Source organism: Anabrus simplex, chromosome 7 (assembly GCF_040414725.1).
Source record: "Anabrus simplex isolate iqAnaSimp1 chromosome 7, ASM4041472v1, whole genome shotgun sequence".
Lineage (NCBI taxonomy): Eukaryota > Metazoa > Arthropoda > Insecta > Orthoptera > Tettigoniidae > Anabrus > Anabrus simplex.
In genome coordinates, this window is record NC_090271.1 from 285,880,521 (window position 1) to 285,905,428 (window position 24,908).

Sequence of the window (24,908 nt, forward strand, 5' to 3'; positions counted from 1 at the left end):
TATTATTATTATTATTATTATTATTATTATTATTATTTTTACATGACGAAAAATGCCCAAATACAGTACCCATATTTTATTATTTTACTTTCCTCCCATTTTATGTCACCCGCATTTATCGTTTTCCCGCATCCATCATCATATTTCCCCTCCTTGAAAAATGATGCGTCGAGGTTTTACTGTATCCCATATAGGGCTAATCTGTTCACCTGTATCTACAGGGTCTCTCTTATAAACCCAGACCGAGTGCACGGTGTTTGTATTCTGCACTATAGCAGCTGCCTCGGCCCAACTTACGTCATGCGCGGCCGCCCTGCTTTAATTGTTATGCAATCTTATATGAAATCCTACCTTATAAAAGATGCTGGAAGTGTCATCCTTTATAATGAGGGACTTCAGGAACAACATTAGGATTTTCTGCACACCAGATGCGAGAGTTATGACTGTTCACACCACCATTAAGATGAAACCAGGCCTCATCCGAAAAGAACACAAGTTGTGGGTCGAATAAATGATCATTCAATGGTGTAAGATACCACTCATAATATCTCGCTCGTTTGGCTGGATCAGCAGGTTTTAAACAATGGGCCCGTGTAAACCTGTACGGTTTGATGTGTAAGTGCTTTGTAGCTCTGTGTGCAGAACAAACCAAAACCCCTACTTGTGCTGATTTTGTGAGTGATTTATTCTATGACAACTCAAGGTTCACACCAATGCCATCTAGCTTTTTCTCTGTTAAAACTGTTTGTGTGTGCACATGTTTTTTATTGAGCACTGAGCCAGTGGTTTCAAATTTATTTACAATTATATGAATCTGTGCTCATGAAGGTGGCACTTCACCAGGAAATTGCTGAACGAATGCATCGCACCCCGTCGAGCCAACTTGTACTTAAAATAACTTTTTTATGAAAATACAGTGTTGCAATGATAACTGTCTCACCATTTAACAGCTGAGATTCTGACGGACTTGATGCTAGGTCAACCACGTGCACGCTCCTTGCAAGGTCAAGAACTATGCACGTGCCTTCAGTACAGCTGCTTAGATCTCGGAGAGTAGAAACGCCGCTGGACAGTCTGGGTTTATAAGAGAGACCCTGTACTGATATTGTTATTCAGGTACTGTTTGTCTTTGGGCAACCTGCAGCTGTTATGGGAAGATTTTATAACAATTTATTATCTCACTCAATTTTTCTGAGGATTTTCCTTCCTTCATTACAATATTATGTGCCAGACCTGTGGTTGCTCTTTCGGTACATCCCGCAAAGGACTAGTGAGTCACACAACTAGGGAGCTCCCAGCTAGCCTGGAGGGCGTAGCTTTTGTGTATTGTTCTTTTCATCTGTTTCCTTGTGTGTTTCTGCGAGGTGCAGCAAGAATGTTCCATCCCTAGCCACATTGCAAATATTCTGGTACACATCACCCGAGCTATAAAAGGGAAAGGGAGGCTAGCTGTGAACAGTCAGTGTTGGAGTCATTGTTGGGCTTGGTGTGTTGGGGTTTGGTGACCAGTATGAGGGTGACAGCGGTGTTGGCTGGCTCTAGTGTCCCACTGGAGTTTGTGAGTACATATGTGGGTGTACATTTATTGGGCCATCCTGAAATGAATTACAGCAATAAAACAGTATATTATTTGTAATAATATTATCATCTGTTTTGCTGTTGTTTATTTCACCTACTACATTTTTCAATCAAACATTCACCATTATTCAGCCAACTAGCTGATAAACCATACTCCACCTTTGTTCTCTGTCCAAAGCCTTTGGTGTGGTAACTTGGGGAAGACCCTTGCCATTCACCACATCGATCCGTCGTGTTGGTACTCGTCCTCATCGGTCTGGTTCCTTGGACCTTGCCCTCAAAAATCAACTTCTTGACACAGTATATATTGTCCAAAATAGCATATGATCTTAGCACGACAGACACAATCTTCATCCGAAAAGTTTCGAGACTGAGGCTATAACTGTGATGAGAATCAGAATTAACTAGAGATACTTTGTTGACATGTTATACAACATCCTGTAACCATGAACTGACCCTTGGCCATGATTTTGCCTAGTGGCAAGATGGTGCTGAGTAATGCAGTTATATCTGGGTGGTGTTGGAGCATGGATATGAAAACTGAGCAGCGTGTAATAGTAAAATTTTGTGTGAAGTTAGGAAAGAGAGCCACAGCAACCTAGAACTTCATACAACAGATTCATATTGAGCAAGTATTATCAGAAGTACGAGTGTTTCAGTAGCACAAACTTCGTAAATGGCAAAGATAAGGTTCCAGCTTTCTGTGGCTGTTTTGCCTCACATCACAAAGAATTTTACGCTCATACGCTGCCTCAGTTTTCAGATCTGTGCTCTGACACCTCTCAGATAAGAACACCACTGCAGCACAGACACTTGCATTACTAAGGCCACCCTGCCACTTGACAGAATTGCACTGAATCAGGACCAAGGGTCAGTTTAAGGTTAAAAGGTACTATACACCTATACTATTCTTTGTATAATAGTGTGTATTTTACAGGTATGTTTATATTGTATTTGCAGTGTGTTTGACGGACTGAAAAGTTTTTGTTACATTATTACAATAAGCTTTCGATCATAGCCATGTGTACTACACAATAGTTGGTGGTAGCAGCCAAATAATTTCTGATGTACTCGCCCATGTTGGAACTGCCTGCCTTCATTTTATATACAGTTCTGGCATCTGCTGCTGATATCATCTGTTGGCAGATGTTCTCCTGTGTAGATTTGTCTTGTAAATTCCAGGCTGAGTGACTAAGACATACTGAGTCCAGCTGGGCAGATTCCATCCCGGCCGAGTTTGGTGGTGTTTGAAGATGGTCAAATGCACCGGACTTGAGTTCAGAGTTCTCCCCAGGATCTTTTTAATGGGTGCACCACCCTTCAGTTTTTTCCGACCGCCCAGCTAACATAACCTAGATATGTGCTAGTTACATAATATTAACACATATTAGGTGTTTCAAATTAAAATGTAAATACTGTAAAAGTGCTTATTTATATGATAAATCTTCAATATTGTCAGCATAATTGCATTGATTACATTGGAATTTTTGTCTTGCCCCGTGGTGTAGGGGGCAACACATTCGTCTGTCACCCGACGGCCCTGGGTTCAATTCCTGGCCAGGTCAGGGGTTTTTAATTGCAATGATTAATATCTGTGGCCTGGGGACTGGGTGTTCGTGTCGTCCTTAATGTTCCTTTCCTCACATTCAACACTGTACACTTTCGCAACTACACATACACGCAGGTTCCTATATTATGGTGAAAGTAGTGGCAAAAGATCTGCAGAGGTCGATGCCACGAACAAATATCTTTTTTTTTTTTTTTTTAAGACATCAGAATTTGACTATCACACAGCGCCGTGCGCGAGGGTGTCTGGATTAGCATGAAATCGCATGCGAGCTCAATTCCACATGACGTCATAAACCCGTATGGCACTCCACAGTAACAGAGTAGTAAGTTCCGGTGTTACCTGTTTATGAACAAGCATTAGAATATAAATTGTCTAGTTCATGATAATAACTCTAAAATAGTTCAATTTTGCGGTTAAACGTTTACTTGTCTGATATTACTGTTCATGCCCTGAGGGGAATAAAATGAAATTTTATCCTATGCATATTTTATGTAGTATGCCCCGCCCAGATACTCATTCTGCCACCCGGCGGACGAAAATTTCTGGGGAGAACACTTGAGTTAATAGAGTTACTGACACGTGAAAGAGCTCTCATGGTACAAGATTATAGCACTGCAGCATCTCCAAAAATTGGGTTGCAAAAACAATAGCCTTTTCTGAAAAGTTTTCAAAGAACTTAGAAATTTATTGACCCTTTCCCTTGTTAAATTATTCCAATCCCTTACTCTGTCTTAGAAATGAATATTTCCTCAAATATGTCCTCTTCAATTCCAACTTTATCTTCATATTACGATCTTTCCTACTTTTAAAGGCTCCATTCAAGCTTATTCGCCTACTAATGTCATTTCACATCATCTCACCACCGACAGCTCGAAACAAACCACTTAGTTAAGCCTCTCGTCTCCTTACTCCCAAGTCTTCCCAACCCAAAGTTTGGAACATTTTCGTAACAATACTCCTTTGTCGGAAATCACCCACAACATATCGTGCTACTTTCCTTTGGATGTACTCCAGTTCTCGTATTGGGTAGTCGTGGTGTAGGTTCCATACATAAGAACCATAATCTACTTGCTTAACAATGTCATTAATATCTTTACTCCAATGAAGATCATTTCTTATATTAACCCCTAGGTAGTTACATTGTTCCCCGTGAGGTACTATCACCCCATCAACACAATAATTAAAACTGAAAGAACTTTTACTCTTGGTGAAACTTACAACCTGACTTTTCATCCCGTTTACCATCATACCATTGTCCGCTGGTCATCCCTCAATATTGTGTAGGTCCCCCTGCAATTGCTCACAATCCTGAAACTCATTTACTACTCTATACAGTATAAGATCATCCACAAATAGCTTTATCTAAGATTCTAGTTCTTTACTCGTATCATTTTTTTATATATATGTAAGCCGGTAGCGTGCCTGCCTCTTACCCGGAGGTCCCAGGTTTGATTCCCGGCCAGGTCAGGGATTTTTACCTGGATCTGAAGGCTGGATCAAGGTTCGCTCAGCCTACGTGATTAGAATTGAGGAGCTATCTGATGGTGAGATAGTGGCCCCAGTCTAGAAAGTCAAGAATAATAGCCAAGATTATCCATCATGCTGACCACACAACACCTTGTAATCTGCAGGCCTTCAGGTTGAGCAGCAGTTGCTTGGTAGGCCAAGGCCCTTCAGGGTTGTAGTGGTAGTATATAAACCGGTATAACAAAACTAAAGCTCCAATAATACCGCCCTGTGGGAACCCCTCCGATCTTAATCATTACAGGATCAGATAACACTTCACCTATTCTAATTCACCGAGTTCTATTTTCTAGAAATTTAGTCGCCCATTCGACCACTCTTTTGTCTAGTGCTACTGTCCATTTGACCTGAATCTAAAATATCTGCTATATCTTGCTGGAACCCTATAAGTTGAGCCTCACAGGAATAACCTTACCACTAATAAAATATAATCAAAAAGAATGCTTTCCCAGAGCTTACAAACAGCACATGTCAAGCTGTCTGGCCTATAATTATCCACTTTATGTTTATCACCCTTTCCCTTGTACACTGGAGCTTATATTCCAACTCCACTCAATTTGTATTGCTCTTTCATACAAACTGTAATCAAACAAGTATTTCAGATATGACAAAATATCCCAACCCATAGCCTTTAATACAGTCCCAGAAATCTTATCAATCCCAACTGCTATTCTAGCCGTCATCTTTTGTATATTTTTGTAGATTTCTTTATTATCATAGATAAATTTCATTAATTTGCCAGTATTAGTGGCCTCCTCTATCTGGACATTTTTATATCCAACTATCTTTTCATATTGCTGACTAAATAGCTCTGCCTTCTGTAAGTCCTCACATATACACTCCCCTTGTTCATTAATGATCCGAGAAATGTCCTTTCTGGAATCAGATTCTGCCTTAGTTCCCTCTTAGTTAATAATTCAGCAAAATTTATTTGCACATTTAACACAACAGCTGTTTTGTCTCTATTAGTCCAGCACAAACGGGTTGTATATTATCTGTTAGCATTACAAATAATACGACAGCTACGTTCCCAATGAGTTGATTCAGCAAAAAATTACTTTTACATTATCCGCTATTAGCATTACAAATATTAGAACACTTATTTTTCTGTTCAGTTACTTCAGCAAAAAATACTTGCACATTATCTGCTGTTAACATTACAATTAAAGTAACGGCTATGTTTTCGTTCAGTTATTTCAGCAAAAATTACGTGTGCATTATCTGTTGTTAACATTTCAAAGAATGCAACAGCTGTGTTCCGGCTCAGTTTAGCAAAAGAGGGTTGCACATTATCTGCATTACCAATTTTAAACAATGTTAATTACCAGTATTAGTTGCTTCCCAAAAAACAAACTGGGTCTATTATTCTGTTGCTGCACACCATACTCATATTTTCTGACCATGAAAGGTTCCTCGTGGAACAAATAAAGTTTCCAGCATTCTGGTTTTAGTGGTTTTGCAAAAAAAAATATTCACATAAGGTGAATCAAGCCTCGTGCAAAAAAAAAACCAAATGGGATAAGGATCAATTTTTCCATCACTCACTTTATTCAAAATCCATTCACACACAGGATCTCCAAGTTGTGTACCACAGTAATTTTACAGGGCTTTAGTCCAAGCAAGTTCATTGCCCTTTCTACAGAACCATAAGAAATTCCTGTGTTTCAGAAAAACAGCTAAGAGATTTTTGGAGGAATTTTCCATGTAGTGTGCAATTTCATCCAGATTTTCTCTATTAGCACCGGTACTGTAGATCATTTTTGCTTCTTGTACTGAATCCTTTCCGTTGCACAAGTGTACGGTATGGATAATTTATGAATCATATTATGACTTAGAACTGGAACACCACAAAATTTCTCTTCAAATACCGTAATCTTGTGGAAGGACAAGCGACACCATACAGGTAATGAAATTGTAAATGAATACTTTTATAGAACAAAAGATAGGACAGGTGTTCTCTACCTTTTAAAATTGTGAGCACCATCGTACTTCAGAACATAGAACAGCAGATAACTTATATCATTAAATGGATGGATGACAACACTATTATTCCAGTTTGTACAGAAAAGTTTGAACTGAAAGTTGGTCCGCAGGAAAATGTTTACTTGCATACAAGAGCGCAGGTTGAGAATGCCTCCTCTAGTTACATGTTGTTTCTTTCACTGTTGACTGGTAACCAATGTAGGAGTTGCTTCGAGTAAAGGCTTATCTACTCACGTAGTTCCAGAAACTGCACATTCGTCAGATAATTGGATGACCCAGTATAAAAGGAATCCTGGACTACATGGAAATCATTACACAGGCTATAAGTTGGGATTGAAAGATCTAAGAGCAATGTAAAGAAATAGGATTTTCTGGAAGGACACACCTTGTGTGACTGTGATGACATTGTACCTGATGAAGTTCCCTTTGTTCCCCATACCAGTGTTTATCTGTTGATTTGGCATTAACCAGCACCAGCACCATAATTGTTGCCACAGTTTGGGCTGATGTATTGCAAAACCAATTTTACCGGGCGAGTTGGCCGTGCGCGTAGAGGCGCGCGGCTGTGAGCTTGCATCCGGGAGATAGTAGGTTCGAATCCCACTATCGGCAGCCCTGAAAATGGTTTTCCGTGGTTTCCCATTTTCACACCAGGCAAATGCTGGGGCTGTACCTTAATTAAGGCCACGGCCGCTTCCTTCCAACTCCTAGGCCTTTCCTATCCCATCGTCGCCATAAGACCTATCTGTGTCGGCGCGACGTAAAGCCCCTAGCAAAACCAATTTGTTTTCTTTGTCCTTTTAATTTGTTTTTTACAGTACAAGAAAGACAGCAAAAGTACCTTAGGTCTCAGGATATCAAAGAGCTATAAAAAAAGTATTGCACTAAACACAGAAATTCATTTTTTATGGATATACCATTACCTTTTTTTTTTTTTACTAAAACATAGAAGTAATTATGCACCAATTATTTTGTTGTTAAACATCCATCCCTGTTTCACCATGATCTACTGCTAGTATTAAAAATTTAAAGCATAAAGAAAGCCCTTTCCACCATTTTAATTTCTTCAGTACTATTATCATAACATGGACTGAATCCTTATTTGTTATACCAAGTTACTTGTGGGAGGGGGAAAACAGGGATTGATTCATTTGGAAATGGTTTATTACAAAATAAATATTCCATACATTTGTTATAATTTACATTGCTTGGTGATCTCTTTCTTCCTTCAACATGGTTTGTTGTAGTAGCAGCAATCAGCTGAAACATAAATATGATTTTATCTGCAACAGCATACTGAATTCCACACATTTTTCAAGCTATGACATCTCAGATTGTTTTGCATCGTCATATCTTGGGGGTCCAACATTGCAAACATGCAGTTCAGGTCCTATGTCACACCCGGTCTGACATAACTTTATTGTTAAATTTCAAGTAAATTTTCAGGAAAATGGCAGGCATGCCTTACCTTGTGTATATTTGTACAGCATAAGTGTTACCTCACAAAATACATCATGTATGGAATAATGTACACGTTCTGCAACAACTAGCCACAACATGCATAATAACAATATTTATGAGAAGTTTTGTGACAGAAATGAATCTGATGTTAATTTCTCATCTCAGTGAGAAACTCCACATCATTGATGCCTGAGAGGATAAGAAAACAAAAGACTGATCATCCCAGCAAGTGCTTCCAAAAATACCATGCAACAAAAAAATATACAATATTAAATAGAAGGAAGGATCCTCTTTTTCAATACTCTGTTATTAAATTGAACCAAATAGAAGTTACAACCTGTTCATTTGGAACTGAAGTCTCATCATCAGCCCATTAGCAAGGCAGAGCAAAAATTAAATCATTAAGTTCTAAAAACACATAACACAATGATCACAGTCAAAAAGAGTACTGGAATAATTTACACTATTTCGTGTTGAAGCAATTCCAGTTGATGTTCATAACACAATGATCACAGTCAAAAGAGTAAAAAAGAACAACACTATTTCCTGCCAAAACAATTCCAGTTCAACTTCCTAAGTAGGTCTTGTATATTATTGTTCTGCTGCATTCACATATGAAGATGATGTATTAAAGGTCAATAACGAGTTAAAGGACTTGATCTAAGATGAAAACTTGATGGATAACTCGTTATGAAATTGAACTTGTGATATGCAGTTATGTATAGTTGTTGCTAGGCAAGGTCTTCTAGGAATTTGTTTTTTCGACTGAAGAATGGAAAGCGATTTAATTAAAGGCTAAGAAATACAGTGTAGGACTTAATTTCAACAATTCAAAGCGGATATATAAATCTTAAAAAGAAATTTGAATCATTAAAAAACCAAATAAATATTTTTAAAATAGGAATGATCCTCCTTAGATACTTTCCCTCCCCTTTTTCCTTTCCCTCCCACCCTCTAATAAGCGCTCATTATTCGCCACCCTTTTCTCTATTTATAGTCTCCCATACATTATCAATCACCATGGCAAGCTGTTAAAGTTGAGCCTCACGTAAATTTTTACAATTTTCTTCCTATTTTTAAAATATTTTTATTTGGTTTTATTCTGTTTTAAAGATTCAAATTTCTTTTTAAGATTTATATATCCGCTTTGAATTGTTGAAATTAAGTCCTACACTGTATTCCTTAGACTTCAATTAAATCGCCTTCCACTCTTCGGCCGAAAAAACAAATGCCTATAAGACCTTGCCTAGCAACAACTATGTAACGAGTTATCCATCAAGTTTTCATCTTAGTCTTCATATGTGAATGCAGCACAAGATTATACAAGACCTGCTTATGAACTTCAACTGGAATTGTTTCAGCATGAAATAGTGTTGTGCTTTTTACTCTTTTGACTGTGATCATTGTGTTACGAACATCAACTGTAACTGCTTCGACACAATATAGTGTTAATTATTCTACGTACTCTTTTTGACGGTGATCATTGTGTTATGTGTTTTTAGAACTTTATGATTTAATGTTTGCTCTGCCTTGTTAATTGGCTGATGAAATGAAATGGCGTATGGCTTTTAGTGCCGGGAGTTCCGAGGACAAGTTCGGCTGGCCAGGTGCAGGTCTTTTGATTTGTCTCCCGTAGGCGACCTGCGCGTCATGATGAGGATGAAATGATGATGAAGACGACACATACACCCAGCCCTTGAGCCAGCGAAATTAACCAATGGTGGTTAAAATTCCCGACCCTGCTGGGATTCGAACCCGGGACCCCTGTGACCAAAGGTCAGCACGCTAACCATTTAGTCATGGAGCCGGCTGATGATGACACTTCAAATGTGTTGAAACCGGTCCCAAATGAACAGGTTGTAACTTCCATTTGGTTCAACTTAATAACAGAGTATTGAAAAGGTGGATCCTTCCTTCTATTTAATATTGTATATTTCTTTATTCAATAAGGAACAATCATACAATTTTTAACTTTAAATAAACAAAAAAATATCATTACAAGTGTTGTTTGACTGAATGGAGTATCAGGGTGCCCACTGGTTACCTGAATATATTTTCCCTGAGTTCTCTGTGTAATATTCCTGTTTTCCCTGCATTGAATTTAGCAGGCTGTGGTATGTTAGAGTGACAATTTAGTATGTTTATCAACACACTGGGAAATGTCTATTTTGAATGGCATCAAGAGCATGAAATAAAAGTCGGAAGTCAAAGCTCTTATACCTTATATCACAAGGTGACATCCTGTGGGGTGGGTTACCAGTGGACACCGGAATTTGGGCAAAAACCTATATTTTTCCTTAAAATACACTGCAGATTATTTAGGTTTGTCATGGAAAATTGGCAGTAAATAAAGGTGTTCTGTAGTGCTTAAAAATGCCTACTTTGCCATCAGAACCTATTTTGAAGTTCTTGCTTTTCATTTTTTGCTTCAGGCCTATATTTTTGCATTTGTCTACTTTGATATAGATGTTGATTCCCATAGGGAACATGAAATATTTGTCCTGAATGAGTAAATTTATAATACCAATCTTATTGGACATTATAAATTTTCCAGCTAACTCATTCTTGGTTGCCTGCATTTTGCATTTGCGTTTTGGTACTTAGCACACCTGCCAAGACGCAAGGTGGTGTGTAGGTGTGCTAAGTACCAACTGATGAGCCCAACTTAGCACACGAGGGCGAAACGCAGGCAACCAAGAATGAGTTAGCTGGAAAATTTATAATGTCCAATAACGGACCATTAGATTGGTATTTGTCTACTTTCTCGACAGCCTGTTGTGCATACATTCCCAGACAGACAATAAACTCTTCCTTTTCCTGTCAGTGGAAAGTCCAGCAATAAGCAACACAGTAGGGAAGTACGTGAAACCTGGTACGACGTAGAGCCACTTGCAAAAAAAAAAAGAAAAATGTACGTGAAACCCACCCTTTCTCATTCAATCCTATAATTCTAGCTTTCACCAAAATAGCAATGGCACATCTCCTCTACCAGAAACCATTCATGAGCCCTTTGGCTTGCAAGTATCCAGAATCAGTTGTGTGCATAACTGCATGCTGAAAATAACATCTCTGAAAGCTTCGTTAAATCATCATTGGCAGAATGAATTTCCATGTTACTCAATGAATGGGTAGATTCTTTTTAAGTACAATATACTCTGTCAAATTTTATAATACTGGTATGTTAAAAACTGTAGCCAGTTTCTTACAAAGAAATGAAATCCATGTTAAATTTCTATAACAATAATATTTTACAAATACAGTACCATTACTTCAAACCGTTATTTTTTTCAGGTGTCTAGTAGAAAAGAATAAAGAAAACACCCACACATAACATTCACCACAAGGTGATGAATGTAGACCGGAAAAATGCAGTGAATCAAACGCTTCTGAGGCTTCAATTTGTAAAAGTTAGTTTAAAGCTGCTTTAATGTTGTCACTGTATAGTTGCAAACATTCCATTTAAAACTTTGCCAAACAGACTCATCACTTCATATTTGAAACCTGCCTACACCAAAGCTATCTCCAGGTTCAAGGAAATGATTATGTATGGATCTGTCAGCGAAAGAAGACAGCCTTGGACATTATGTATACAACTTGATTGTTGGAAAGTTTAAATCTGCTGCATCTTCCAGAGTTTATTTTATGTACACCAGAGATGCTCAACTGGGCACCCATTGAGGCTAGCCCATTTCGGCCAGACTGGCATGATGTAAATGCGGGCAACCTACATAACAAGCATACATCGAGGTGAAGCGAGAGAGCGAACACACTTTGCAGCCAAGTGAGGGAGCATGGACGTTTGTGTGTGATTACGAAGCTCTCCTCCACTACTCACCAAAGTGCTGATTAGGGTACAATATTTTTTAAAAAACTCTATAATCGCAACAAAGAAAATGACCTTTTCAAGATTTCAAAGAAAACTGACACGTTATAATGTTTCTGTTACCATCTACAAAGGTACAGGGTTGAAGCGAACAAGCTATAATTTATAATTCCTTGCATAGGAATGACAGTATTTTCATTTAAAAAAATGTAAAATTCCTGTTATTCATTAAGCAAAAATTAATATAATTACATAATGCAACAATTATTTTGCTCGGTGTTGTGTGAATTCCCCTGTTTACTGAATTTCCAATAATAGTATTTAAAAATTAAAGGCGTCCAGTGATAATAGCTAGCTTCTAAATGGCGAGAGGGAGTTTAATCACAAGTGAGGACATAGATATTTACTATTCAAAATTAAAGTACAACAACAACGTAAATATATCTACAGTATGCCTTCTAATAAATAGCCTCATTGATGTTATTCCTGGTAAGCATGATTGGACTGTTGGTGAGTTTTTATCAGATAATTTAAACCCAAACAACCACAAGCAACAGCTTACCCACCTTAATTTAGTGATGGGCAACGCTCTCGCTCGAGACTCTCGAGACTGACGTCGCAGATCTCGAGACTCTCGCGAGAATCCTGAGACCGATCCTCCTGTAGCGCAAGTTGTGCGACGTACCAGTAACTACGACTGTAAACCTGATAGTATATCATTGGCAGTTATTGCGTGAAATAACGTTCTCTTATGAAAACGTGTGAGCCAATACATTTTGTCAAAAGCCTGGAAAAGTACTGCATGTTCAACTATGAACCCCTTAATACCATTAACTAAAGTGGAAACAGAATGTCAGTATCTTAAACTGTTCACGACTTCTTTGGAGTGGACATCTTAGGTGAATAACAATGCATAATTTGTGCATAATATGAGGTGCGTGCGACAATCCGATTCCTACGGGCCAAAAGGAAGAATTGCACAGACGTTCATCGTGAAATTAGTGCTGTGTATGGGGAGCGGGCCATTTCCCGGCAAGGTATCGTAAAGTGGTGCCAGCAATTCGAAGCCGGACGCACGGATATCACGGACAACCATCGCGAAGGCAGGCCCGCAACGTCCAGGACCCGTGCAAAGGTCAACAGTGTGAATGTGATCATTAGACAGAACCGGCGCATTAAACTGAGAGAAATCGCTATGCAGCTGAACATGTCGTATGGCAGTGTGTTCGCCATTGTTCACGAACACCTTGGATATCGTAAGCTGTGTCAAAGACAGGTCTCACGTCTTCTCACCGATGAGCACATAGGACGTTTCCAATCCTCCCTGGCATTTTTGCAACGCTATGCCGCAGACGGCAACGGGTTTCTGCAGCGAATCGTCACAGCCGACGAAACGTGGGTCCACCACTTCACCCCCGAAATGAAGCGAACATCAATGGAATGGGTGCACCCCTCATCACCACAACGAAAGAAGGCCAAGGTTCAACCTTCAGCCGGTAAGGTTATGGCGACAGTGTTCTTTGACATGGAGGGTTTGCTGCACGTGGAATTCATACCGAAAGGAACGACGATCAATGCGGCGGCGTATTGTCAAACGTTGCACCGGTTGCGTAAAGCAATTAAAGAGAAGCGCCGGGGGAAATTGAGCACCGGTGTGATTTTGTTGCACGATACGCAACACCTCACAAGGCCCACCAAACGAGAGGACTGCTACAGCGTTTCAAGTGGGAGGTCTGGCAACATCCATGCTACAGTCCCGACCTAGCGCCATGCGACTTTCATCTGTTCGGTACGCTCAAAAAGGGAACTCGGTGGTCGATGTTTCCAGACCGATGAGGAGGTGAAGGCCGCTGTCTCCAAGTGGTTGCAGAACACTGGAGGAAATTTCTATGCATCCGGCATCGACAAGTTGGTTGTGCGTTCGCAGAAATGTTTGGAGTCTATGTGGAAAAGTAACGTTACAGTGTATGTCGTTATAGTCATGCTGCTATTGTATAGATGGTGTAATAAATGGCCATAACTGGGAAGTGCAACTTATTCTCTGATCTGCCCTCGTATATACAAGTTATCAATATCGAAAGAAAAAAATAATTTGGGCATAAATGGGTTAAAGCAGAAACGGTTGCCAGGAAGGACATTCCTGGGAGCATTAATGAACACGGGGAGTGTATATGCAAGGACTTACAGAAGGTATAAGTATTCAGTCAGCAATATGTGAAGGTAGTTGGATATAAAGATAATGTCCTTATAGAAGAGGCGACTAATAATGGCGAAATACTGAAATTTACATATAATAATAAAAGACATTTATAAAAAGGTACAAAAGTTGAAAGCTAGAAAGGCAGCTGGGGTTGATAAGATTTCTGGGGATATAGTAAAGTCTATGGGTTGAGATATGGTGCCATATGTGAAATACTTATTTGATTACTGTTTGCATGAAGGAACTATACTAAATGAATGGAGAGTTGCAATAGTAACCTCAGTGCACGAGGGAAAGGGTGACAAACATAAAGTGGAAAATTACAGACCACTCAGCTTGATATGTGTAGTTTGTAAGCTCTGGGAAAGACATTCTTTCTGATTACATTAGATATGTTTGCAAAATTACTAACTGGTTTGATAGAAAGCAGTTCGAGTTTTAGGAAAGGTTATTCCAGTGAAGCTCCACTTGTAGGATTCCAGCAATATATAGCAGATATTTTAGATTCAGGAGGTCAAATAAACTGTATTGCTAATGACCTATCCAAGGCTTTTTTTTTTTTTTATAAGGTAGATCATGGGAGATTACTGACAAAAATGAAAGCAATTGTACTAGACAAAGGAGTGGTTGAATGGGTGGCTATATTTCTAGAAATAGAACTCAGAGAATTAGAGTATGTGAAGCATTATCTGATCTTGTAACGATTAAGAGGGGAGTCCCACAGGGCCGTATTACTGGACCTTTATGTTTTCTTACGTATGTATTTTAAGTGCTCAGCCAGGAGGCTGGTTTGATCCTCAACAATTCCACCATCAGCCGTCATAAGTGGCCTAGGTGTCGCTGATGAGGCGTACTAGGGAAATGAGAAGCGAGATAATTTCCTGTTGCTTTCCTAAATGTTTTCTTATTTATTTATTTATTTATTTATATAAATATCCGGAATCACAGATAAGGATATTTGCAGATGATTTTATACTGTATAGAGCACCAAATGAATTGCAAGATTGTGAGTGACTGCAGGGTGACTTAAACAACGTAGTGAGATGGACAGCAGACAATGGTATGAATGTAAATGGGATGGAAAGTGAAGTTGTAAGTTTCACCATGAGGAAATGTCCTCTCGGTTTTAATTATTGTGCTCATGGGGTGATAGTACCTCAAGAGGAACAATCTAAGTACCTAGGTGTTAATATAAGGAATGATCTTCATTGGGCTGATCATATTAACGAAGTAGTTAAGAAAGGTTACAGATCTCTTCATGTGGTTATCAGAGTATTTAGGGATGTAGTAAGGATGTGTATGGGACCCCTCACCAGGTCTACTTGACGCGAGAACTGGAAAAAAATACAAAGGAAAGCAACACGATTTGCTCTGGGTGATTTCCGACAAAGGAGTAGTTTTACTAAAATGTTGCAAACTTTGGGTTGGGAAGACTTCGAAGTAAGGAAACTAGATGCTCGACTGTGGTATGTTGCAAGCTGCCAGTGGCAAGTTGGCGTGGAATGACATAAGTAGAAAAATAAGCTTCAGAGGAGCTTTTAAAAGTAGGAAAGATCATAATATGAAGATAGTTAGAATCCAAGAGGACAGATTGGGCTAAATATTCATTTATAGGACGAGGAATGTTGTTGTGTTTGAGTCATCAGTCCATAGACTGGTTTGATGCAGCTCTCCATGCCACCCTATCCTGTGCTAACCTTTTCATTTCTACGTAACTATTGCATCCTACATCTGCTCTAATCTGTTTGTCATATTCGTACCTTGGTCTACCCCTACCGTTCTTGCCACCTACACTTCCTTCAAAAACCAACTGAACAAGTCCTGGGTGTCTTAAGATGTGTCCTATCATTCTATCTCTTCTTCTCGTCAAATTTAGCCAAATCGATCTCCTCTCACCAATTCGATTCAGTATCTCTTCATTCATGATTCGATCTATCCATCTCACCTTCAGCATTCTTCTGTAACACCACATTTCAAAAGCTTCTATTCTCTTTCTTTCTGAGCTAGTTATCGTCCATGTTTCACTTCCATACAATGCCACGCTCCACACAAAAGTCTTCAAAAACATCTTTCTAATTCCGATATCAATGTTTGAAGTGAGCAAATTTCTTTTCTTAAGAAAGCTCTTCCTTGCTTGTGCTAGTCTGCATTTTATGTCCTCCTTACTTCTGCCATCGTTAGTTATTTTACTACCCAAGTAACAATATTCATCTACTTCCTTTAAGACTTCGTTTCCTAATCTAATATTTCCTACATCACCTGCCTTCGTTCGACTGCACTCCATTACTTTTGTTTTGGACTTATTTATTTTCATCTTGTACTCCTTACCTAAGACTTCATCCATACCATTCAGCAACTTCTCGAGATCTTCTGCAGTCTCAGATAAAATAACATCATCATCGGCAAATCCCAAGGTTTTGATTTCCTCTCCTTGGACTGTGATTCCCTTTCCAAATTTCTCTTTGATTTCCTTTACTGCCTGTTCTATGTAAACATTGAAAAGGAGAGGGGACAAACTGCAGCCTTGCTTCACTCCTTTCTGGATTGCTGCTTCTTTTTCAAAGCCCTCGATTCTTATCAATGCAGACTGACTTTTATACAGGTTGTAGATAATTCTTCGTTCTCGGTATCTGATCCCTATCATCTTCAGAATCATAAATAGCCTGGTCCAATCAACATTATCGAATGCCTTTTCTAGATCTACGAATGCCATGTACGTGGGCTTGTCCTTCTTGATTCGATCCTCTAAGATCAGACGTAAAGTCAGGATTGCTTCACGTGTTCCTACATTTCTTCTGACGCCAAATTGATCTTCCCCCAACTCAGCTTCAACTTGGTTTTCCATTCTTCTGTAAATAATACGTGTTAAAATTTTGCAGGCATGAGATACTAAACTAATGGTGCGGTAGTTTTCACACCTGTCAGCACCGGCTTTCTTGGGAATAGGTATAACAACATTCTGCCGAAAATCGGATGGGACTTCTCCTGTCTCATACATCTTGCACACTAAATGAAATAACCTTACCATGCTGGTTTCTCCTAAGGCAGTCAGTAATTCAGAGGGAATATCATCAATTCCAGGTGCCTTGTTCCTATTTAGGTCACTCACAGCTCTGTCAAACTCTGACCTCAAAATTGGGTCTCCCATTTCATCAGCATCAACAGCCTCTTCATGTTCCAGAACCAAATTATTTACATTGTTACCTTGATACAACTGTTGGATATGCTCCTGCCATCTTTCTGCTTTGTCTTCTTTCCCTAGAAGTGGGTTTCCATCTGAGCTCTTAATATTCATGCACCTAGATTTCTTTTCTCCAAAGGTTTCCTTGATTTTCCTGTACGCAGCATCTACCTTTCCCAAGGACCATACAGCCTTCGACATCCTTGCACTTCTCCTTCAGCCATTCTTCCTTAGCTACCTTGCACTTTCTATCCACTTCATTCTTTAATCGCCTGTATTCTTTTCTGCCCTCTTCATTTCTAGCATTCTTGTATTTTCGTCGTTCATCAATCAGGTCTAGTATCTCCTGAGTTATCCACTGATTCTTAGTTGATCTTTTCTTCCTTCCTAACATTTCTTCAGCAGCCCTACTGACTTCATTTTTCATGACTCTCCACTCTTCCTCTACTGTGTTTCCTTTGGCCTTTTCATTTAGTCCTTGTGCAACATGTTCCTTGAAACAATCCCTCACACTCTTTTCTTTCAACTTATCTAGATCCCATCTTTTTGCATTCTTTCCTTTCTTCAATTTCTTCAACTTCAGATGGCATTTCATGACCAACAAGTTGTGGTCAGAGTCCATGTCTGCCCCTGGGAAAGTTTTGCAATCCAACACCTGGTTTCTGAATCTCTGCCTAATCATAATGAAGTCTATTTGATACCTTCCAGTGTCTCCAGGTCTCGTCCACGTATACAGCCGTCGTTTGTGGTGTTTGAACCAAGTATTGGCGAGGACTAAATTATGATCAGTGCAGAATTCAACCAGCCGACTTCCTCTTTCGTTCCTTTGTCCCAATCCAAATTCTCCTACTGTGCTACCTTCTCTTCCTTGGCCTACCACTGCATTCCAGTCTCCCATCACAATTAGATTCTCATCACCTTTGACATATTGTATTAAATCTTCTATCTCCTCATATATTCTTTCAATTTCATCATCATCCGCTGAACTAGTAGGCATATAGACCTGCACTATTGTGGTGGGCATTGGTTTGGTGTCTATCTTGACAACAATAATTCTTTCACTATGCTGGTCGTAGTAGCTTATCCGCTGCCCTATTTTCTTATTCATTATTAAACCAACTCCTGCATTTCCTCTGTTTGATTTCGTGTTGATAATTCGGTAGTCGCCTGACCAAAAATCCTGTTCTTCTTGCCAACGTACTTCACTTATACCAACTACATCTAACTTTAGCCTATCCATCTCCCTTTTCAGATTCTCTAACCTACCACAACGATTCAAACTTCTAACATTCCACGCTCCGACTCGCAGAATGTCAGTATCCATCTTCCTGATGATCGCCCCCTCTCGTGTAGTCCCCACCCGGAGATCCGAATGGGGGACTAGTTTACCTCCGGAATATTTTACCCGGGAGGAAGCCATCATCAGTACATCCTTCATACAGAGAGAGCTGCATGTCCTCGGGAGGTAGTTATGGCTGTAGTTTCCCGTTGCTTTCAGCCGTGGAGCAGTATCAACACAACTAAGCCATGTTGAGTATTATTACAAGGCCGTATCAGTCAATCATCTAGACTGCCGCCCTTGCAACTACCGAAAGGCTGCTACCCCCCTTTCGATGAACCATTCGTTACTGTCTGGTCTCTCAACAGATACCCATCTGATATGGTTGCACCTGCGGCTCGGCTATCTGCATCATTGGGACACGCAAGCCTCCCCACCGCGGCAAGGTCACATGGTTCGCAGAGGAGGAGGACGAGGAATAAGGGACTGGAATAAATTATCAAGGGGAATGTTTGACAAATTTCCAAATTTGCTGAAAATATTTTTGAAAAACGAGGCAAACAATCTATATATATATAATTACAGTTTTGTCCGTATATTGGTCAGAATTTAAAAAGGATGGCATTTCTGTATCGGTTATGTCCATAGTAACAAGGAAATGCACTTTTTAATTTTCCGTAATTTCTGTCTGTCTGTATGTATGTATGTATGGACGTACACGCATCACGAGAAAACGGCTGAAGAGAATTTAATGAAAATCGGTATGCAAAGTCCAGGAATAAGTCACTACTATCTAGGCGATAAGAGAAATGGTAGTTTAGGAGAAGGCCTAAAATTTAATTCTCAAACATTTATATTGTTTGTGGTCCTATCTTAATGAAAATCGGTATGCAAAGTCGGGGAATCAGTCGCTACAATCTATGCCATAAATACTTTTATTCATGCTCAGAGGAATGGCAGTTTAGGGGAAGGCCTAAAATTGAATTCTCAAATATTTATATTATTAGTGTTCCTATTGACAAATACTACATAACTTATTTCCGATCATTTATGTCTTATAAATTTTTACCGTACCAGCTATGACAACTTAGATATTCATGAATTTGTATTTTTGTTGCTAAGTCCATATCAGCGCCAAGTCATGAGAAAATGGGTGAACAGAATTTGATGAAAATCGGTATGTAAAGTCGGGGAACAAGCAACTACAGTCTACGCTATAAATAATTTTGTAAGATTCCCTAATATCATAGTCGAAAGAAAACTAAATGTGAAGGCCTACAATATAGAAAGCTCATAACATTGATCAACAATAACATTACATTGACCATTTGTTGCGATATGCTTTGTGTCTTCTGTCGCCACTCATCTCCGATAAATGGGATTACTGCTGTATACCGAAGGTTTTTTTAACTTTGGTTTATGTCGCACCGAAACAAATACGTCTTATGGCAATGATGGGATAGGAAAGGGGTAGGAGTGGGAAGGAAGCAGCCCTAGCCTTACTTACGGTACAGCTCCAGCATTTGCCTGGTGTGAAAATGGGAGACCACAGAAAACCATCTTCAGAGCTGTCGACAGTGGGGTTCGAACCCACTTCCTCCCTGATGCAAGCTCACAGCTGCGCACTCTAACCGCACGGCCAACTCGCCTGGTCGTACTGTGTATAACAGCCTGCCTGAATATTGGCGGGAAGTAGCTGGGAAGTTAGATAACTTTCTTCTTTAGCATGCCATTCTTCTGGTTCATAAATTTTCTGATACTACTGGTACATAACACACTGGTTCATCATAGCATTCAAGCTATTGAATCCCTACCCTGAGGCACTGATTGGAATGAGCAGTGTGCATATTTAATGGAATAATGGCAGAGGAGTGTTCACGGCTGCCTGCGGCCCGGTCATTCCAGCACTGGAACTTTGGACTATTAGATTGGCACCGTAGTACTGTTCATTAAAAGTGAGAAAATGTGCAGTTTTTCATTTGATCGCGTATTTTATATGATAACATTGCTTTTAATCGCTACATTCCTAATGACGTTTTACAACGGCCTAAGTTGACTTCAGTTAGGAAAACTACAAAGACAGTCTTTCTGAGAACCCCGTAGTGAAGCATGGGTACATCAGCTAGTTATAAATAAATGTAAACATGAAGTAAACAATTGATAGGGAATCTGTCAACTAGGCGACCGCCCAGAATGCAGATCACTGAAGATTGATTGATTGACTGACCGGCGTATTAACCTGTGCCGCAAGCACACCACTACCCCTGGTGTCAGATGTCCATTGCATCAGACAGCTTGTAATGTGTCCATGGTGAGGTGTGTTACTGTGTACAGTGCATGACATGTAGTCAAAGATGGAATGTTCCTCGTCATGAGAGCAAGCAGACATGCATTTAATGTACGGTGCATCAGGGTGTAGTTCCCGTAAAACAGCATGAATGTATAGGGAACGCTTTCCCAATGGGCATCATCCAAACTGGAAGAAATTTATCTTCTTGGATACCAACTTACAAGAAACAGGGTCGTCACACCACAGAGAGCTGGCCAGGGTTACCGTCAAAGTCATGTCCAAACACCAAACTTTGAGGAGATGGTGTTGGATCATGTGGCCGACCACCCAGCAATAAGCATATGTCAACATGCCCATGAAATGCACACTTCCAAGGATACAGTGTGGAGAGTACTTGTGGAACAGGTATTACACCCCTATCATGAAGAACGTGCAAGCACAGGGACCAACAGATTTTGACCCCAGCATTCACTTCTGTCAATGGATTATCCACTGCAGTGCTGTAGTGCCGAACTTTGTACAGTTTGTATTGTTCACGAATAAGGCCTCATTCACCCGTGATGGTATTTTCAACAGCCGCATGCAACAGCCATGTCTGGAGTGAGGACAATCCACACGTCACCCACATCAGTGGCCACCAGTAACAATTCTCTGTCAACGCATGGGTGGGCATGTCACGACTGTGTAACGTGACGTGCCCCCTTTCATATCTCAGTGCTGAGCGAACGGACTCTAGCAAGTCTCGAATCCGCGACCTTCGAGTTTTGTAGGGTTTGATCTTATTGTACTGCAGAGTGTAAATGAACGGGATAGTCAACGGACTTGAGAGGGACTATCTAACCAAGAGCTATAATTGTAATTGTACAAAGATTTTCATGATTCATAATTGTATATTTTGTATTTGTACGGTGTGTCTATTTGAGATAATACAGGTGAAGGGAATTCTGTGTGTTGTAAAGATCTTGTCAATTTTGACTTTAGCTCCCGAAAAATCCGAACCCAGGTCCTTAGCCTGCTGAATCCTTAGGATCACAACAAGCATTGTCCAAGATCACCTAATATGACTATTTGCTGCCTCCCTGTTTGACTGGTCCATGTTACCTGGTGTTCCTGTGAGATGTGCTGCCACAGTTCCTGGAGACTGTACCCCTTGCTGTCAGCGAAAGGATGTGGTTTCAACATGTCAGTGCATCAGCCCACTTCGATGTTAATGTCCACGAGCACCTGAACAACACGTATCCTCATCATTGGATTGGAAGGGAGGTCCTGTCCCATGGCCGCCAGCGCAATCGCCGGATCTTGCACCTCTGGACATTCTCCTCTGGGGTTACGTCAAGTACAGTAATTGGTGTATGAAACCCCCGTAGAAATGGATGAAAACCTGCTTGCTAGGGTCCAAACTGCCTGTCTCCTGGTACAACAGACACCAGGGATCTTTGAGAAAGTGCGGCAGAACTTCATGCGCCGTTGCCATGCATGCATTGAGACTGGCTGTCATCACTTTGAACGATTACTATGAGCTACACTGTTGTTACGCAGTGTACGCTGTATATGTCCATAACACAATAAATCTGCATTTGTGACCATTGGTTCCCCCTCTCAATATAATCGGTTGTGAGTTCACTATCACCTGTTTCAATTTGACCCAAAAGGTTTGAGAATCCAGTATAGTGGTCTGTTTTATCGAAAAATCCCTGGAAAAACCACACATTCCTAACAGATTTCCTGAATTCATAGTCTGTTAAGATATGGTCAGGGCTTTTTCAGGGGGAATGCAGGAGAAGATTTTGAGTAATCTTTGATTTAAATTGACCTATCGAATCAGTTTCTCTTGGTCATCAAACTCGGCACTAAGCAGCAGAATCGAAACATTAGGCCTTATTATTATCTGCTTGACTAAAGCTTTGTAAATGCTTCCTTAGAAGAAATTGTACTCATTTAGCCAAAAATAAGTATTTTAGTGCCATGTGTTGTTTTTACAGTTAATGTAGGTACTTACGATCACTGGCTTCTGTCTGATGTGATACCGGTGCCTTTCAATTTTCTTGAGTAAGTGTTTTGTTGTGTGGTTTGCATTGAAATGCTTCCTTAGAAGAAATTGTACTCATTTAGGCAAAAATAAGTATTTTAGTGCCATGTGTTGTTTGTACAGTTAATGTAGGTACTTACAATCACTGGCTTCTGTCTGATGTGATACCGGTGCCTTTCAATTTTCTTGAGTAAGTGATTTGTTGTGTGGTTTGCATTGAAAACAGCGTGTCTTTCGCGATTAGATTTTGAATTTCTTAACGAAGTGTGTAACTTTAAAGAAGGCAGACTGTGTTGGTGATCTGAACATCTGAACAGAAATGATTTGACAGGACATACTTTAACAATCGTGGAAAAGAAAGTTTCATTCTTATAACCTCGTAAGCTAGTGTTTGGTGGCGAGTTAGGTTGTTATTTTGTGTGTTTAGTTAATTTTGAAGGAAGAAGAAAATAAAACTATTTTACATCCACCTGGGCATATAAAAAGCTGAAAGTTAGTACAGTAATTTGAACGTAAACAATGACTGAGAAATGCATACAGTGTCATGTGGTGATGCAAAAAACCACAACAAAGAGTTTTCAGCCACATGTAACAGTGGGACGGAAGATATTCCCGAATACTGGGATCTAGAGAAAAATCTGGATATTTAGATTAAGTACGAATGGCTGGTGGTAAAAAATAAGAAACTTTGGAGCAAAATTTGCAAAGAAGTTGGTGACTTGTGAACTGAAAGCAATGAACATTTCACAGGAATGGTTTTCAGTTTCTATTTGTGCAACTGGTGGAACTGAAAATAAATGTCAGCAAATGTTTTCTCTCTGCAAGAAAATATTTAAACATAAAGAAAGTTCAGCTCATCGGGCTGCAGTTAAAATACTAAAAACAATAAAACTGAAAACTTTGAGAACTGCATGCACTAAGGCTTTCAAAAAAGAAAATAACTGCCGAAGTATTTCGAACAGCATATAAGGTAGTTAAGAAAAATCAAGCCTTCAACGATTCTGAAACTGAAATTGATGTGCAGTTCAACTAACGCATGCATAAATACATTTTCTCACATCACAACAGAAATTAAAAATAAGGTAGCAAACACGTTAGTGCATGCGACTAGTAAAATTGCTCTTCTTATAGATGAAAGAACCACACTCATTCAGCTGTCATCACTGATAGTGTACCTGAGGACAACACTTCTAGATATGGATCAGCCAACCAACATTTTTTTGGGAAATATCAAATTGAGAGAGGTTACTACTGAAGGTATAAATTTAATGCGTTGATGACGTATTTGGGACCACTAGGGCTCAATGATGAGTTTCTGAAGCAGAATCTTGTTGCAGTCTCAACTGATGGGGAAAGAAGAAGAAGGGTGTAATTACTCGAACAAAGCAACAGTTTCCCAATGTTTTGTTCTGACATTGTATCAAACACAGGCTAGAGCTTTCCATAGGTGCTTGATGTGAGTCAAGATTTCCCCTCACATGTAAACCACTTCAAATCTTTCCTTGGTAAACTGTATACAATTTATCACCAGTCACCTACATATGCCAGGAAACTGAAACTCACGCAGAGGAACTTAAAACCGTGCTTCTAAAAGTTGGAAGGATTCTAGATACAACGTGGGTTGCTTCTAGCTTTAGAGCAGTCTCAGCTGTGTGGAAAAATTTTAAAAGTTTTAAAACTGAGCAAACCATGTATGGAGGACTCCTTAAATGCATAACTAATGTTAATTTTATATTAGACCTTGCACTCTTCAGGAGTTGGTAGAACTTAGTGTTGACTTGCAAGCTCGTGACATTACAATTTATTACAATTACAATTAAGGTGTTTTCTCAAAGAAAGACAAAAATGGCCCATAGAACACTGAAGCCTTGGAAGCAGAAGCACTGTTAATGTTTAAAGGCGTGAATCTCGAAAAAGGAGCAAGAAATAAAGGGAATCGTAGTGATGCTGTGAAGTCCTATGAGAGCCTGGGAAGGCGTATGGAGAACTG

At 39.6% G+C, this 24,908-nt stretch overlaps 1 protein-coding gene across 1 annotated transcript in view; it reads right to left on the reverse strand.

The window, feature by feature from the left end:
- Nucleotides 1-7,801: 7,801 nt before the first annotated feature.
- Srp9 (signal recognition particle 9) overlaps nt 7,802-24,908 on the reverse strand; it is a 40,261-nt gene continuing 23,154 nt past the window's right edge. The window contains exon 4 of the mRNA XM_067150930.2: nt 7,802-7,915. Coding sequence (XP_067007031.1) covers nt 7,912-7,915 — 4 coding nt within the window. The 3' untranslated portion in view covers nt 7,802-7,911. The remainder of the gene's footprint in view (nt 7,916-24,908) is intronic.